Source organism: Danio rerio, chromosome 5 (genome assembly GCF_049306965.1).
Source record: "Danio rerio strain Tuebingen ecotype United States chromosome 5, GRCz12tu, whole genome shotgun sequence".
Lineage (NCBI taxonomy): Eukaryota > Metazoa > Chordata > Actinopteri > Cypriniformes > Danionidae > Danio > Danio rerio.
Window position 1 is genome coordinate 69738842 of NC_133180.1, and position 17379 is coordinate 69756220.

The 17379-nt window shown below is 34.8% G+C and overlaps 1 protein-coding gene across 6 annotated transcripts in view; it reads left to right on the plus strand.

Annotated features, from left to right (window-relative positions):
• Positions 1-17379, plus strand: part of rgs3b (regulator of G protein signaling 3b) — a 107650-nt gene that overhangs the window by 47880 nt on the left and 42391 nt on the right. For 4 of the 6 annotated variants that reach the window (XM_068221553.2, XM_073951578.1, XM_068221554.2 and 1 more), the window contains 6 exons: positions 5089-5170; positions 5991-6096; positions 8732-9101; positions 9173-9221; positions 11305-11555; positions 12780-12863. In XM_068221553.2, coding sequence (XP_068077654.2) covers positions 5089-5170; positions 5991-6096; positions 8732-9101; positions 9173-9221; positions 11305-11555; positions 12780-12863 — 942 coding nt within the window. Of the gene's footprint in view, positions 1-608; positions 770-5088; positions 5171-5990; positions 6097-8731; positions 9102-9172; positions 9222-11304; positions 11556-12779; positions 13275-14232; positions 14953-15311; positions 16977-17379 lie in introns of those variants that run through there. The other 2 variants (XR_012406473.1, XM_068221555.2) reach the window with 2 other exon arrangements.

Below are 17379 nucleotides of genomic sequence, written 5' to 3' on the forward strand. Positions count from 1 at the left end.
AGGGTTAGGGAGTCGCAGAAGAAAGTGAAAGTGAACAGCCGATAGGTGGAGGAGGGCGGTTGAGGTAAAATGAGGTGCGGGATCAGATCTCAGAGGTGCCGGATCTGAATCCGGATCCGGCGTGTTCCAGCACAAATTAAGCTCTGCCTATAGCGCATGTTTTTGGATTGTGGGGGAAACTGTAGCACCCGGAGGAAACCCATGCCAACATGGGGAGAACATGCAAACTGCCATGCCGCCCAAAAATGAGTCAGCTTACTCAAACATTTTGCACCAATAACTTTCCACAAATGATTTGAGTAATCTGAACTCATCTGACTTCAACGTGGAGGTGTTGTGCAAGGGCTGGACGTCCTCCACGCTGGTCCAGCTTCTCATTGAATGAACTTCAATATCTCTGGCTCATAATGAATGTTTGTGTTTACCCGAAATCAAGCCTATCTGAGCGCGCTCCGTCTCACCGCGCAGAGAGAGTGAGCTCAGCCGCTACTGTTGAGAGCTGCTCAGGAAACACGTTGGCTTATCGAGAGCAGACATACTGCCTGGCCGCTGGCTGGGGGGGTTGAAGGTGGTTTCCTGTCATTCTTCTGTTCGGAGCAGTTCCCATGAGTGGGCATGCATAGAGAGCCACTGCGGAGGGAAGCTGCATCACCTGTGCGAGACTGTACTTTTACTCAAGCGCCGTAGATGTTGGTGGATGTATATGTTGTGAGCGATGCATACTATCCACGGTCTGTGTCGACTCTGCATTGAACGAAACTTACCACAGGTTTGTGTGTTTTGGGTTTTTCTGTTCGGCTTGGGTTGTGGTGATGTTCAAACTGGGGTTGAGATGTTATGGCAGGTTTGGTCTTGGATAGATTGGGAACTGTTTAAGGTTAATGCTGTGGAATACACTCAAATATGACTTTTGCTGCTTGTTTGAACTACTAAAATGAGTTGAAACAACACGATTCTTAAGTTTTTTTGGGGGGGACAACTTAATTAAATTATGTTGAATCCACTTAAATTTGTAAAAAATGTTAAGTTAACTAAATGGATTTGTGTTGGGGCAACATAAACAAATTGTGTGGAACCATGCATTTGCTACAGTGTAGGGTTAAAACATGAACTATTAGTATATAGTATAGTATAAGTATTTATAGTATAAGTGTGTTGATAGTAGTATAACTATCAGCACACTTATGCAGTTGATTGATTACATTCAAAACAGCAAACATTTTTCATTAAACATTTTTTATTTTTGAATTGAAGTTGAAATTGATATGCAAATGATGCATTATTATAAAATACGAGATCATTTGCATACATTTCAAGCTCATAGATCTAAATGTTGGATGTTAGCTTCAAAGCTCTTGATTTATTTTTGTTTGTGACATATTGGTGTCAAAGGTTTTTACTGTGGGGATTTGAAGTTTGGTCTATGTAAAGGCTGCTTTGCTGGTTGTTTATGACTTAAAAATACATTTAAGCAAAAAAAAAGAAACAAACAATAATAATATGTATTGTGAGCTACAGAAACAAATTGATGAAATGCAATAGAAGCAACAAAAAGAGATATTAATTGTGGATGTTTTCTAATGCTTCCCATTAGATTGAAAAACACTTCATTAAAAGCCACAAATCTCAAAACTGACAGGTATATTAAAACAACAACAACTCTTTTTGATTCAATGATCTTGGATGGTTGACGACTCTCCAGTGAACTTTCAGCAATGGGAAACAACTTTTTTTATCCTTTTGTTTCTCTGGAATGGCATTGTAAGTGGCTTTGAATAAACATATTAAATTAAATGTAAATGTAAATGATTTTACCCAAAGCCACTTTCAAAGTAATGCCATTTTACATTCTACCAACTTAAAAGTAATAGTAAAATGTCAGACCTTGACCTTGTCAGATTGATGAAGGCAGCACATTTAGTTTGCTGTGCACAATAGAAAGGATCATCCATAAGATGCATCTCAAGCTCTCCTGGGATGTATGGCTTAATCGATGAACATTAGTCAATGGTAGAAATATAAGATCTGGGAGGGATGGCGGATGAGTATTCTTCACGTGTTGGGGGTGGAGAGTGTGTCTGGGAGTTTTGTTAGAGAGGCCCATTTTTGTTTGTTTGTATAGTATTAGGAAAGAAATGATCTACAGAAGATTGAAGATGAGTTTATTTTAGTAGTATGATTTAAATCTAATCTTAGTCAACTTTGTCTTGTTTATCTAGTTTTCTTTTGAAAAAATCAACAACAAATGTATGTTAAAATAAATTTAAATTGATAATAATATAATATAATATAATATAATATAATATAATATAATATAATATAATATAATATAATATAATATAATATAATAAATATCAAATAATATTTTATAATTATAATATAATTTAATATCAAATAATAAAATATAATATAATCGATATCAAATAATTTAATACAATTATAATTAAATATAATAAATATCAAATAATATAACATAATATAATATAATATAAAATCAAATAATATAATATCAAATAATATAATATAAAATAATATAATATAATATAATATAATAAATATCAGATAATATTTTTTAATTTTAATATAAAATAATGTAATATAATATAATAAATATCAGATAATATAATATAATAAATATCAGATAATATAATATAATATGATATAATATAATATAATATAATATAATAAATATCAGATAATATTTTTTAATTTTAATATAATATAATATAATATAATTTAATATAATATAATATAATATAATATAATATAATATAATATAATATAATATAATATAATATAATATAATATTATATAATATAATATAATATAATATAATTTGAAAAGACAAAACATTGTTACTAGCACATTGGGCTACTTCATCAATTGAGCTTAACAGCCAAAACCAGGCCATATTTACATTTTTCTGCGACTTTTTGTGAAACTGGGACACCACCTCACGAAATCAGGACGTCTGCTCACCCTCTTGACCTTTTGTTTAAAACTCCCTTTAAAACCGACGGAACATTTCTCATTCTCTTAAACTGGATTACGGCATAAGGTACGAGTAATATCATCATCAGAGACTACATTCAGTAATGCTATTACTTTGACCACACCATGATTACACAGGTGAATGCATTACTCGAACCTGAAAAACAAGTCTAAACAGCGGGAAAAGGAAACTTGTGGAGTTTGGATAATTATTTCATCACAGCAGTTAATGGAGCTTATAACAAGGACGACCACATCGACCCCAGAGGAGAAAAGAGGAACGCCAGTGAAAGTCCTAAAGCTGTCATCACTATTTCTCCTTTTATTCGCTCTCCCTCCCCAAACAAGCCTCTTTGTTGTTGTGCGGTCAATGTCATGTTAAATGTGAGACGCCCCCCCTTCATCCCCTCCCCTTCAACATTTCCTATTTAGCTTGGCTCCAGGTTTTGTTGACATTTTGAACTTCTACTGTCCAAATATTCGGTCTCTGCTGTTTGTCAGTGCCATGGTAGTTTTCTCTCCCCCATCATTTCCTTTCCTCTGCCAGGGAGAAAAAGAAAAGCCCCCCTCTTGATCACCCAGCAACCCTGACTAATTTCTCAGCTTGTAGTTTTTAATATCCCTGACTCTTTGGCGCTGTGGCATTTCAGTCTTCATGCTGTTGGGGTACAGTGGCACTCTGGGAGATGTTTGTATCTGGCACACACACTCACAGACACACTCACTGACCCGGTTACTGTGAGGCCTTTTACACTGTACTCCTACTGTGGATGATCTGCCTTCCTGCATGTTCTGTAAAGGTTGATTAATCGGTCCATTTAAAGGTGTCTTATTTTTGGGGGTATTTTTTTATACCTATTAAAGGCTTTTATTTAATTGAACTGTGTTTTATTTAAGTGTTAACTTACACTTTTGATTATTTTTGGACCATTTGGGATTTAAAGTTTGAGATTTAGAAATATATATTTTTGTGCATTTATTTAATCTCAAACGGAGTTTAACACACTTTAAGAAATAAAGGAATAAATAGAGCTGTCACTGTACTCATTTGTACTTAAAGGGTCCATATTGGTACCTCAAAAGTATATATTAGTACCTACAAATTTCAAGAGGAACACTTTTGTACTTTTTATGTACCAATATGTACCCCATAGGTATTAGTATGGCTTTTTTTTTTTTTTTTTTTTACAAATTTGTACCTTTTTAAAAGGTACCACCCCAGTGACAGTTCGCGTATTATTTCTGAGAATGCAGAAATATTATTGATGCGTTTATCAAATGTAATTTATTCTGGTAATTTCAAAGCAACATTTTTAGGCATCACATACCCGTGTTTATTCTCACATGATCATTTTGGTACATTTTGGTTTTCCCATAGTACAAATCAGGTACTTAAAGGTACAAATGCCAATGGTACAAAATTGTTTCTATGTCTGTTACACAGTTCTGTTTCAAAAATAAGATACTCCCCTAGTGATGAGGGTTTGTACCTTCTTTGGTACAATATTGTACCTTTATTTCTGACAGTGTAGGAAAAACAAATAGAATGAAGTTTCCAGCTTTCTTCAAAATATCTTCATTTGTGTTTAATAAAAAAAAGAAACTCATAAAAGTTTGTAAAAAGTGATTTAATCATTACAGATTATTTTTGGTGAACCATCCCTTTAATATTTTCATGGAAACAATAATACAATTTTAAAAAGAATAATTTTTAAAATAAGAATAAATTATTTTATTACTACAATTTTACTATAATCCAGATACAAAATAATGGTCCATTACAAAATGGCTCTACTAAAACCTCAACTGTAAACAGAATGTTTAAGTTACTATGAGAAAGTGTATCCCAGATTAAGCCTGTTGGTCATGTGTGAAAAAAAAAAAAAAGGAAAAAGGAAAAGTCAAAAAAGGAATTCTTCGAAATTCAATCATTTTCCTTTTAAATTTATTTTGAACTTGAAATGTCTCGTACGATTGTAAATCTTGTTACTTAATTGTTAATTTTTATATGTCCTAATTAATTAAAAAGTTAGTTTTTTTCAAATAGGATAAAAACTACCTCTAAATGGTATTATGAAAACATGTGCTCTTTCACAGGTGACCATTTTGAGAGGAAAAGATGGTTTTGGCTTCACCATCTGCTCTGACTCTCCTGTACGGGTCCAGGCTGTTGATCCAGGTAATCTTTTCAAAGTTGTCATGTTGTCTTTCTCTAATTAATAAAAAATTTCTTTAGAGTAGCATCAAATTTCTTTAAAAATGCTTGATTATAGCGCAGGAGACTTGGTATTCTTAGTATTTTTTAAGTTTTGAATTGCAGACTTTTTTGGGATATTGGTAAATCATTGTTTAGTTAGAAGAATAACGAGACCAGAAAAGATAGTTTTCAAGAATTAGAATTGTCCACATGAAATAACGACGCAATCTCATGGCAATTCGTAACTTTTTGATTTAGTGGCTAATTCGTCTAAATTCGCAATCTAATTCGTACAATTTAGTACGACTTGCTTTAAAAGCCAATGATGGTTGGGGTTAGGGGTGGTTTTGGATGCCACGCCTCCTTTTTAAAATAGTACATTTTCGTACGACAGAACTCGTACGAATTAGCGACTAAAGTGACAAAACATAAAATACTTAAGTTTCCTCGTAAAATCAGGCTGGAAAAAACATATAACAATAACAGATTAGCATAATTGGAATCAGGTTAAAAATTGTTATTTTTTTTTTCTAGCTGATGAATGAAAAGAACTGTGAAAGCGAATCAGAATCCACTCTTTTTTAAAGAAGTCGATCATTTAATAAAAATTCGAATAAAAATGTCAATATTATTTTCTAGTGTGGATGCTAGTATTTGTTTTGGTGCATATAAGCCTTACTATTGTTAATTCATTATGTTAAATTTCAGTACAAATCACTGAGCTTTTTTTTATGTCTAACAAATGTGACATGCCACTTTCCCTTCTGTCTCCATCTTAAGTGTGTTTGTCTGTTTTATGTAGGTGGTCCAGCTCATCAGGCCGGTTTACAGCAGCTAGACACATTACTGCAGCTGAACGGCCAGCCGGTTGAACACTGGAAGTGTGTGGATCTGGCTCATGCCATCAGGTGTGCACTGTATGGATGTTTTTGTAGCCTCAGGGTTTACAACACTTATTTAATCAATTCTGTCATCATTTATGTCAATCCACAACCCTTTGATTTTTTTTTTTTGTAATGTGAAAAACAAAAGAAGATGATTTTAAAAAGAGTTTTGCCTTCCAGTTTACGTGCAAAAAGCAATGGAAATCAACAAAACCCTTTGAACATTCTTCAAAATATCTGACTACAACACCGGTAGTGTTAAGTTTCATAGAGGGTCTCATAAGCACTAGCACACACACAAATGTACATCTCGACATGCGAATGTGTTCCTCCATATATCTTCATCGAAGTTGTTCACAATACTCATCCCTCCACAGAACTGACCCTTTGTGATGTAGTCAAATATATGAACAAAGCTGTTTTAGCTGCATTTTGCGCTTCTGCCTTATTTTTTTCATATAGTTCAGTATCTTGAATTGTCTCTGGTATAAAATCAGCTTTAAAATTTTAAATAAAATTGTAACCATTAACAAAAAAACTTGGCAGGGGGCAATGAAAGTGTTTCTGATTAATCTTCTTAGGTTTTATTCTATTTTGCAATTACAATCAACCAAGTTGCATACAAACGATGCTAAATTAGCTAAACTAAATTTGGAACATCAAAGTCACGTTTATTTGTGACAATCTCCTTATGTAATATTTTAAAGTAATGATGTTGAAGTATGGTGTTTCTCAGCAGGCACAGGACGTCAACATGACATCAGATTAATGTGGTACTCCAAAGTCGTAGGGACATTGCGCTTTGTTTGGAAATGAAAATTAGGCTGACTTCAGAACCCAAAGTCAGGCTGACGTCAATGTCCAACGTCCAATCTAAATTCTGTCAGATGTTGGATTTTGGTTGGCATTCCTGACCAATAAATGTCAGTATTTGACGTCAGTATGACGTTGGTTTAAGATGATGGGATTTTGGTCACTTTCCAACAATCCTAAAATCAACTAAAAATCAACATCATTTGATGTCGTTATTAGATATCAAAATAACGTTGTCCTAAGACACTGGCTAGACCTCATGATGTAAATCTAACCTAAAATTAAAATCTCATGACAATGTGTGTCTGAACAAAAGGAACATTGCAAAAATTGCAACAAAATGTTAACAAATTTAACAAAAAAAACCTCTTCATGTTTACAAATACAAGCGCAGCCGTTCAGAGGTCATTACTTGACCTACATTGGTGATTGATGTCAGAATTTACCGCTATTTTGAAATGGACATGTATCCTTTCTGGGAAAATTGACTGGGTGAACATCACTTTTTTGATTATACCGGTAAAGACATTCCCGATATTTACCAGTATTTCTGTGTGAAAGGAGCTAATGATGATTCTTTCGAAATCCATTTAATGGTTATTGTCAAAATTTGCAATGTTTATTTTGCTTGCACAAGTTGTTATTCTTTAAGTGAGCAATTAACATGTCCGAAGAAAAAAAAAGTTTGTTTTGGTAAACTCAATCATTGTCTGAGCATTTGCTTCCGTTTTTTTTGGAGTGTCTCTGTTGACGTCAATTTGACAGCTTAAGCCACAATATTCTTAACCACACACCTCCTACCTTTAGTTTGCTATGAGGAAATGTTACACAAAAAGAAAGGCCTGCCCCTTACTCAATATTTTGTTTCACATGAAAGTAATAATAAATAATAATTCCTTACATTTATATAGCATTTTCTGGGCACTCAAGGTGCTTTACACAATGGGGGTAATCTCTTCATCCACCACCAGTGTACAGCATCCACCTGGTTGATGCGACGGCAGCCATTTTGCACCAGACTGCACACCACACACCAGCTGATTGGTGTAGAGGAGACAGAGTGATGATATGCCAGTTATGATATGGGGAGGGTTAGGAGGCCATGATGGATGGAGGCCAGTGGGCAAATTTGGTGAAACTCCTACTCCTTTTTTTTTTTTTTTTTTTTTTTAATTTTTTAAACGTCATTCTGGGATTTTTAACAAACACTCGGTCCGAGCCAGGACCTCGGTTTAACATCTCATCTGAAAGACGGCGCTCACTGAGCGGTAGAGTCCCCGTCACTGTACTGGGGCATTAGGATCCACACAGACCACAGGTTGGGCGCCCCCTGCTGGCCTCACTAACATCACTTCCGTCAGCAACCTAGCTTTCCCATGTGGTCTCCCATCCAGGTACTGACCAGGCACAGCCCTGCTTAGCTTCAGTGGGTGACCCTGTGAGAGTTGCAGAGAGCTAGCTGACGGCAGTACAACATACTTAAATAAAAGTCTTCGCATTATCTGGTTTATGTTTCAGTTTTTCTGGAAGACACTTCCCATTGAATTTAGGGGTATTACTAATTATTCAACATTTAAATACAAGTTAAAGAAATGGCTACGAGCTAATCAAGTTTGTAATTATGTGTAATTCTTGTTATTTATGACATTCTTATCAGTTTTTAAAATATCTTTGTATTTAAAATATGTAATTATACTGAGATTTTTCAGGTTTTTGATTTTAGGTTGGCTTTTTTAAAATCGGGCAGGGGGCAAGAGATGAAAACTAGCCTAGTTACAGTTTTTCGGTTGATTATTGAGCATTGTCCCTGTTAAATTAAATAACTAAAATGTGTTTCTCTCTGCAGGAACTGTCGTAATGAGATCACAGTGGTGGTTTGGAGGACTGTGCCTATCATGAAGCCTTACTATGAGGGGCTGATTCACAGGCCTTCCTACAAGCCTTCCGGATTCGAGTTTCTCTCTTCGACCGCAAAGACTCAAAACAAAACGCCACCTTTGCTCTCTCGGCCTACCAATCACAAACAGGGCCGCCGTAAAAAAGGAAGCAGCTCTGATAATGCGGGAAGCGGCGTGGGAGAGTCACTGTGGTCTTGGACTGGCAAGCGAGAAGAAAACGACTACAAAACGCGCACCCAGACTCTCAAAGGTACCCGTGTGACATCATCGAACGGCGATAACTATATCATCCTCTCGCCTGTCAGCCCCGGAAACCAGGTTGGGATCTGAAAGCAGTTTTGTTCTGTCTAATGCTGACATGTCACTAATATGAATGGTTTGTTTGGCAGATATTGCAGCCAGTGTATTCTGACTCCAATGGGACGCTGGGAACTCTAGGTGAGACAGCCATGAAAATGTTACTGATTAATGTTTGAAAATCAGTTTAAAATGTGACATTTGTCCACATTTGATTAATCACACTGATAAATAGTCAAAAATTAAGTTGATTTGATTGATTTTGCCAACAAAAATCCAGCCTCTGTTCATCTAATGACCAGACACGTACATTGTGATCACTATGGAACATATTGATGTACAGTATATTCATTCATTCATTTATGTCCGGATTAGTCCCTTTAATAAACAAGAGTCGCCACAGCGGAATGAACCGCCAACTTATCTTGCATATGTTTTATGCAGCGGATGCCCTTCCAGCTGCAACACATCACTGGGAAACATACACTTTCGTTCACACACATTAATTCATTCATATTCTTTTCAGCTTAATCCCTTTATTAATCTTGGGTCTCCAGAGCGGAATGAACCGACAACTATCCCAGCGTATGTTTTACACAGCAGATGCCCTTACAGCTGCAACCCATTGCTGGGAAACACCCATACACTCTCATTCACACACATATACTACGGACAATTTAGCCTACCCAATTCACCTATAGCGCATGTCTTCGGACTTGTGGGGGAATCCGGAGAACCCAGAAAAAAAAAACCAAGGCAACACGGGGAGAACATGCAAACTCCACACAGAAATCCCAGCTGACCCAGCCGAGACTCGAACCGATGACCTTCTTGCTGTGAGGCGACAGTGGTAACCACTGAGCCACCGCGCCGCCCAATGTACAGTATAATAAAGGAATAGTTAAAATATTCATACGTATTCATAACATGTGGTCAACGTATTCTGATTCCAATGAGAATTTAGGTGAGACAACCAATGAAAGTGTTTCTTATAAACGTTCTCAGGTCTCTGATCAGTTTTAAAACGTGACTAAGTTTCTGAGTCTAAGTTTCTGACAGTATGATAGCCTTAAATAAAAATGTCATGGTATCACGGTATTGTTTACTGCTGTGAAACAATTTCTTTTTAATTTTTTAGTACAAAACAACAACTTTTCCCCCATTTAACACAATATATTACATTTTAGAAAACATTTACAATATTTTGGAGCAGTAAACATGTCGGGCTACATAGTTGAAATAAACTGTTCATTTCTACTATATTCATTAGCTTCAAAAACACAGATTTCCTTACAACACATAAAAAAAGACATTTAAAAAAAACCTTTACATATACCTTAGATAATATTTTTGCGGTTTTAATACCTGACTTTTCCAAACTGTGATAAACTTTGAAACCGGTTATCGTCCCATGCCTAGCTTACTCTGTAAAACATTTTGAGCTTGTTCACATTTGATTACTTACACTGATAAATAAAACACAGATTTCTTATGAAAGTGTAGATGCCCACAGAAATCCAGCTTCTGTCCATCTAATGACCAAAATCATGATTATTATGGGACATGGTTTTTTATGAAACCTTTCAATGTTATTTTTTTTTTTTTACTCGATGCTGTAATGTACTTTAATAATGGATCAAAGTTGAGATATTCTATTTTGATTTCACAACTGCAAAAGGGATTTTATGCACAAGGGAAGCAAATTAAATTTAAGTAAAATGTCTATTTAAAATAATTGTGAGCATAAAATGTCAAAATATGGATGAAAACAAAGTATGTAATAAACCGCATGTAATAAACAGGTACTCTCAGTAATGATTAAATCACACTGAACTGAGCTAAACTGAACTGAACTTAAACACTAAAACCTGAACCACACTGTTCCAGTTACTATGACCATTTATGTGAAGCTGCTTTGACACAATCTACATTGTAAAAGCGCTATACAAATAAAGCTGAATTGAATTGAATAATGAGTACTAAAAGGTCATTTAAAACCCATATCCCTCCTTCAAATTCATTCAATATTCATCGCAGCATATTTGTCCCAGTGATTTAAAGTAGAAAAAGCAGTCAGTATAAACCATTTATGCATTATAATGTGACAAAAAAGTGTTTTTCTGATGCTTGAAAAAACCCTTTTTTCTTTTTCTTTAACCCTAATATAGATTAGACCAATAAAGACTGTAATAGCATTATTTTTGTGTGATATGTCATTTCATAGGAAGAATCTACCAGACTAGCAGAGGACTGCAGCAGAGCCCAGACTACCTTCAGGATGGTGGCCTACAAGGCCAAGCCACCTTGTGTCGAACTATGAGCAGTAAAACCACCACTCTGCCCCCCTCATCTTACAGACAGAGCTTCGCCAACTACCAGAACTGCACCATCGTCCAGTCCCACCTGCCTCACTCCAACTATGGCACATACGTCAGTCTGGCCCCCAAGATTCTGATCTTCCCTGTTTTTGTACAGGTATTTTCAGTACATGTTTTTTATTATCGTATATATATATATATATATATATATATATATATATATATATATATATATATATATATATACATACATACATACATATATATATATATATATATATATATATATATATATATATATATATATATATATATATATATATATTATTTTACAAGATTATTTAGCTTGTTTTAAGTAAAAACTCACTTAATTTTGGCATATTATTTCTGAAAACAAGACAATATTTTTTGTTTGTCTAGTAAACGCTTCTTGATTTAGGAACTTTTAGATATTTGGACTAGAAACAAGACAAAAAGTCTAAGCAAGAAAAGCATTTTTGCAGTATATATATATATATATTTTCACCTCAAGTTGAATTACTTGCAGTAGATAAGACTGAAGCGAATTACAGTTGAAGTCAGAATTATTACACTCCCTGAATTTTTATTTATTTTTTTCCCCAATTTCTGTTTAACGGACAGATTGTTTCCAACCCATTTCTAAACATAATAGTTTTAATAGCTCATTTTTTAATTACTGATTTATTTTATCTTTGCCATAATGAGAATAAATAATATTTGACTAGATGTTTTTCCAAGACACTGTCTCGTTTTTAGTTTTTCCTTAAAACAGGCAAAAATATCAACAAAAATAATCTTATTTCAAAGCAAAACGTATATTATTTTCCTCATCCCATTGGCAGATTATTGTGCTTGTATAAGGAAAAACTCACTTGAAAACAAGACAACTTTTTTGCTGTCTAGAAAATGCTTCTTGATTTAAGATTTTTTTTAATGTATTTAAACTAGAAACAAGATAAAAACTCTTAAAAAAAAAAAAGAAAGCAGTGTACTTGTTTTTTTTTTTTGCAGTGTACTTGACTTAATTTGTACAGAATTTTTTATTTAAATATATATTTGATGATTCATATTCAGAATTATGCATTTGTTTACTCAATTAATCTGAGGTTTGTTTAAAACAAAAACAAATATGTTGCTTTAACTAGTTTTAGTTGGAGTAATATATGTCACAGCACATGATACTGCAGTTAAGTTGACATTTCATGGCAGCTTGTACCGATATTTTGGCTGCTTTAAAGGCAGATGTGCTATTATTATATTTCATTAAGGATGCGTTATACTAGCACACATCCTTGTGCGAATGGCAAGACTGCCATGATGCACATATCGTGGATATAATGAGTGTTTAATTGCATTGCAGCCACTGGACCTGTGCAGCCCAGAGAGAGTCCTGATGTTGTCGGAGGAAATGATCCTTCATGACAGTAAACACATTGCTCTTAAGGTAATGCTGCTACTTACTATCCCCAGAGAGAAACGTGTTGCTCAGAGGTTGCTCTTGTATTAAGACTTAGAGAGTTTTCTGTTTTCATTAATATTCAAACTAATGAGTGAGGTTATAAATAATGAGGCATCATGAGTATGGAGATAAAGAAATAACACAGTTTTCAGTCTATTACATGGCATATGTGAGAAAATATGATCATGTTAAAGGCTCTTGGTATAGTTTCTTGTATTTTATATTATAAACGGGGGTAATTTTTTAGTACAAAATTGTCTGATGTATTAGTCTCTGTTAGGTTTTGTTACTTTGTTAGGGCTGTATTAATTTATTTACACATTTACTTCATTTTAATCATCAATTTAAGATTTATATTCATTTATGTATTCATTAATTTTCAATATAGGCAGCACGGTGGCACAGAGGGTAGTACAATTGCCTTACAGCAAAAAGGTCGCTGGTTCAAGCCCCGGCTGAACTGAATTGTTTGTGTGTGAATGCAGGAGTGTATGGGTGTTGTTTACCAGGGTTGGGTTGCGGCTGGAAAGGCATCCACTGCGTAAAACATGCTGGATAAGTTGGAGGTTCATTCCGCTGTGGCGACCCCAGAATAATAAAGGACTGAGACAAAAAGAAAACGAATGAATAATTCATAATATAAGTTGCCGGTTCATTCCGCTGTGGCGACCCCTGATTAATGAAGGGACTAGGCCGACTAGAAAATGAATGAATAATTCATAATATTTTTACAATTATTGTATTACTTTAATAAATGATTTAAAAAATATGTATTTACCTTTTGTAAAAGCCCAGCATAAATGTTTTTGTCAAAAATCTGTCAGGGTGTAATTATTTATTTCGCTTTTAAATAGTGCTGGGCACAGATTAAACACTTTCAAAATAAAAGTTTATTTTGCCATAAAATATGTGTGTATTATATATTTTTATGCTCACTCATGCATATACAAACAAAATTATGCAATTTTATTGAGCGAAAATATTTACATTGATATATGATTTTTATTATCTACAAATATATGCATGCAAGTGTGTATTTATTCATTCATCCATTTTCTTTTCGGATTAATCCCTTTATTAATCTGGGGTCGCCACAGCGGAATGAACCGCCAACTTATCCAGCATATGTTTTACGCAGCGTATGCCCTTCCAGCTGCAACCCATTTCTGGGAAACATCCATCCACTCATTCTCACTCATACACTACGGACAATTTTGCACACCCAATTCACCTATACCGCATAAATTGGACTGTGGAGGAGACCGGAGCACCCGGAGGAAACCCACAGGAATGCAGGAACAACATGCAAACTTCACACAGAAACGCCAACTGACCTAGCCAAGGCTCGAACCAGCGACCTTCTTGCTGTGAGGTGACAGCACTACCTACTGTGTGTATTTAGATATACATAAATATAGACAGTACATCCACATATATTATGTAAAAGCAAACTGTTATTTTGGATTGTTTTGGAGTTTGCATGTGATTAATCAGGATAAATCTCTGCCCAGCACTACTTTTAAATTAAATCTTTCTGTGGAATACTTTAATAAAAAATATGCAAATCTGTTTTGTTTGTTAAGCATAAGATTAATCAGGAAAAAAACAGAACTTCGCTAACAAAACAATTTAGGATCATTATGCAAAAAATGAGTACACCCTAATGAATGTGAGAGAAAACATAAACTACACTGTTGGATTTAACAGGAGAAATCAAGCAGGCTATTGCAAATATTACATTCAGCTGAATTTTTTATAGGGTATAGACTATTTCAATGTGGTCATGTCATTGGCCCATGAACGTTTCTTGCTTGTTTTCAAACTATTTCATAACTGTAACAAGAGGCAATTCAATCCCAACTTATTGTTAAAACAGCTATCATAACGTTATTCATCAATATGTGGCTCTTTTTGGATTTTCGGAAGCTATAGAAATTAAAAATGTAAAACCGGAGATGTGTTGGGACCATTGTTTTCGTTTACATCCCTCAAAATGGTCTATAATAATTTCTCCACCACTGTATTTGAATTATTTGTGTTCTCTTTAAGGATATTATCCTAATTTAATATTTTGGTCCCACTTTATATTAAGTGGCCTTAACTAATATGTAATTACATAGGAATTAATAGTTTGTTACAATGTACTTATTGTGTAAATACATTTATTTACTGTGTACCTATGCTTGATTAAATACATGTATGTAAATACATCTGTAGTTAACTTTTGTAATTACATTTGTAAATACACTGTTGACCATCTCTTACACCTTAACCCACCCTTAAACCTACCCATACCACCAAACCTGTCCATAACCCAACCTCTATCCCAACTCAAAAGCACCACTTGTTCTCAAATACATTATAAACACAGTAAGTACATTGTATTTATTTTTTGATGTAAGTACATAGTAGTTAAGGACACTTAATATAAAGTGGGACCAATATTTTTAATACAGCTTAAATACTATACATAGAACTATATCTACTATACATATATCTATATACTGTATATTTCCTGAGAAATTGATAAAATCGTAATTATCAAAGGTTATAATAATAATAATAATTTCCTTTTACTTCCTAACATTTCTGTGGAACCCTAGCACTCCCAGGCAGCTAGGGTTGAAGAATTAAAGAACATAAGGAAAAAAAATGTCTGTCTTTAGCCGAATATTAAAACAGAAGTTTAGTAGAACATTCCTGCTGCTCTTTGGCTACGTTCACACTGCTGGCAAATGTGGCACGAATCTGATTTTTTCCCCCTCATGTGACTCAGGTGATGACAGTGTGAACAGCCCAAACCGCATGGAATCTGATCTTTTCAGGTCACATCTGTGCCACTTTCATATGTGGTCTTAAATCAGACACAGATCTGATGGTCTGCAATGCGACCGCAGTGTGAACGGTCATGTTGGATTTCATGTGACTTTTACGTAATCTTTGAGTGACATGCGTCATCATTCTGTGCTGCAAACATCATCTACCCCTCAACAGCACAGTAGAATGGCACACAGGGCGATTACAGTATCACAGAAAGTTGGTTGTTCATGTTAAAAACGATTTTGAAGGCAAAACTGGTGCTTGTTAGCTAATCTGGTTAACGATTGAGGCACGGGTTGATCGCGAAGCCAAAAAGCTTCATGGGTGTTGCGGATAGGGGATCCGTGTGCAAAGGAGGAAGAACTTTCTCTCAGAGAGAAAAAAGTGCAGGTGCTCGAGCACCCAAACCCCCCTTCTGCACGTGTCTGTTGTTTATAACGAAGTAAAATTAAATAACGCCGCAAACAGAGATAAACCAACTACGCCTTCACAGCTCAGTCTGCGGCTGCTCATTAACCATTGATGAGTTCACTACACCATGATCAGAGTGTCATGCACAGCCGTTGTCATAAATCACAAACGATCAGTGTTTTTTTTTTTTTTTATCACAGGAGACTTATTTTAGGTCTCAAATGCCGAAATACACTTTAGTATTTGCAGAACAATTAGTTGTTAAGTGGCCTTAACTAACATTTACTTACACAGGAATTAATAGTTTGTTACAATGTACATATTGTGTAAATACATTTATTTACTGTGTACTTATTTACTGCATGATTAAATACATGTATGTAATTACATCTGTAATTAACTTTTGTAATTACATTTGTAAATACACTGTTGACCATCCCTTACACCTTAACCCACCCTTAAACCTACCCATGCCACCAAACCTGTCCATAACCCAACCTCTATCCCAACTCAAAAGCACCACAAGTGTTCTCAAATACATTATAAACACAGTAAGTACATTGTATTTATTTTTTGATGTAAGTACATAGTAGTTAAGGACACTTAATATAACGTGGGACCGAACAATCATTTACAGTTCATGAACTACACCACGGTTGTCTGTGAAAAGGATAATAATAATATAAGCATGATCTGACAACGTGCTTACTTAGGCAGCACACACGTGTGCATAATTAGACATTTTGCGTTCTCCGTAATGCACTTTTGCGCATGCGGGTCAGTTTAGGACCATGATCTGTTCACACTGCAAATCTGATATGGGCCACATTTATAAGAGCAGTGTGAACAGCCATGCAAAAAAAAAAATGATTTGAGCACTAAGCCTCGCAGTGTGAACGTAGCCTTTTTCACACATTAAAGTATGGAGAAAAATGTTTCATAAAAGTATCCTAAAAATACTTCATGCATGCCTTCCATTAAGCTGGTTAAGGAAGACATTCACATTTTATATCTGATGAATTTTTCAGCATCCATTGTTATGCTCAAAACACGTTTTTGCATTTAGTTTAACAATTGATGACTTTCAGATCTTTTTAAGCAAGACCTCCATCAGATTCCAGGAATTGGAGGTCTTAAACATCTGGTGTTGGATAAAACACGCAGAAGCGATTCTTGTAATGTCTTGCTTGTGAGCTTTGAAGGTGACCCAGAGCCGGTGTCTTGTTTCAAGAGACTGACTATTTTGCTCGGTCAGATTTGATCTTGTTCT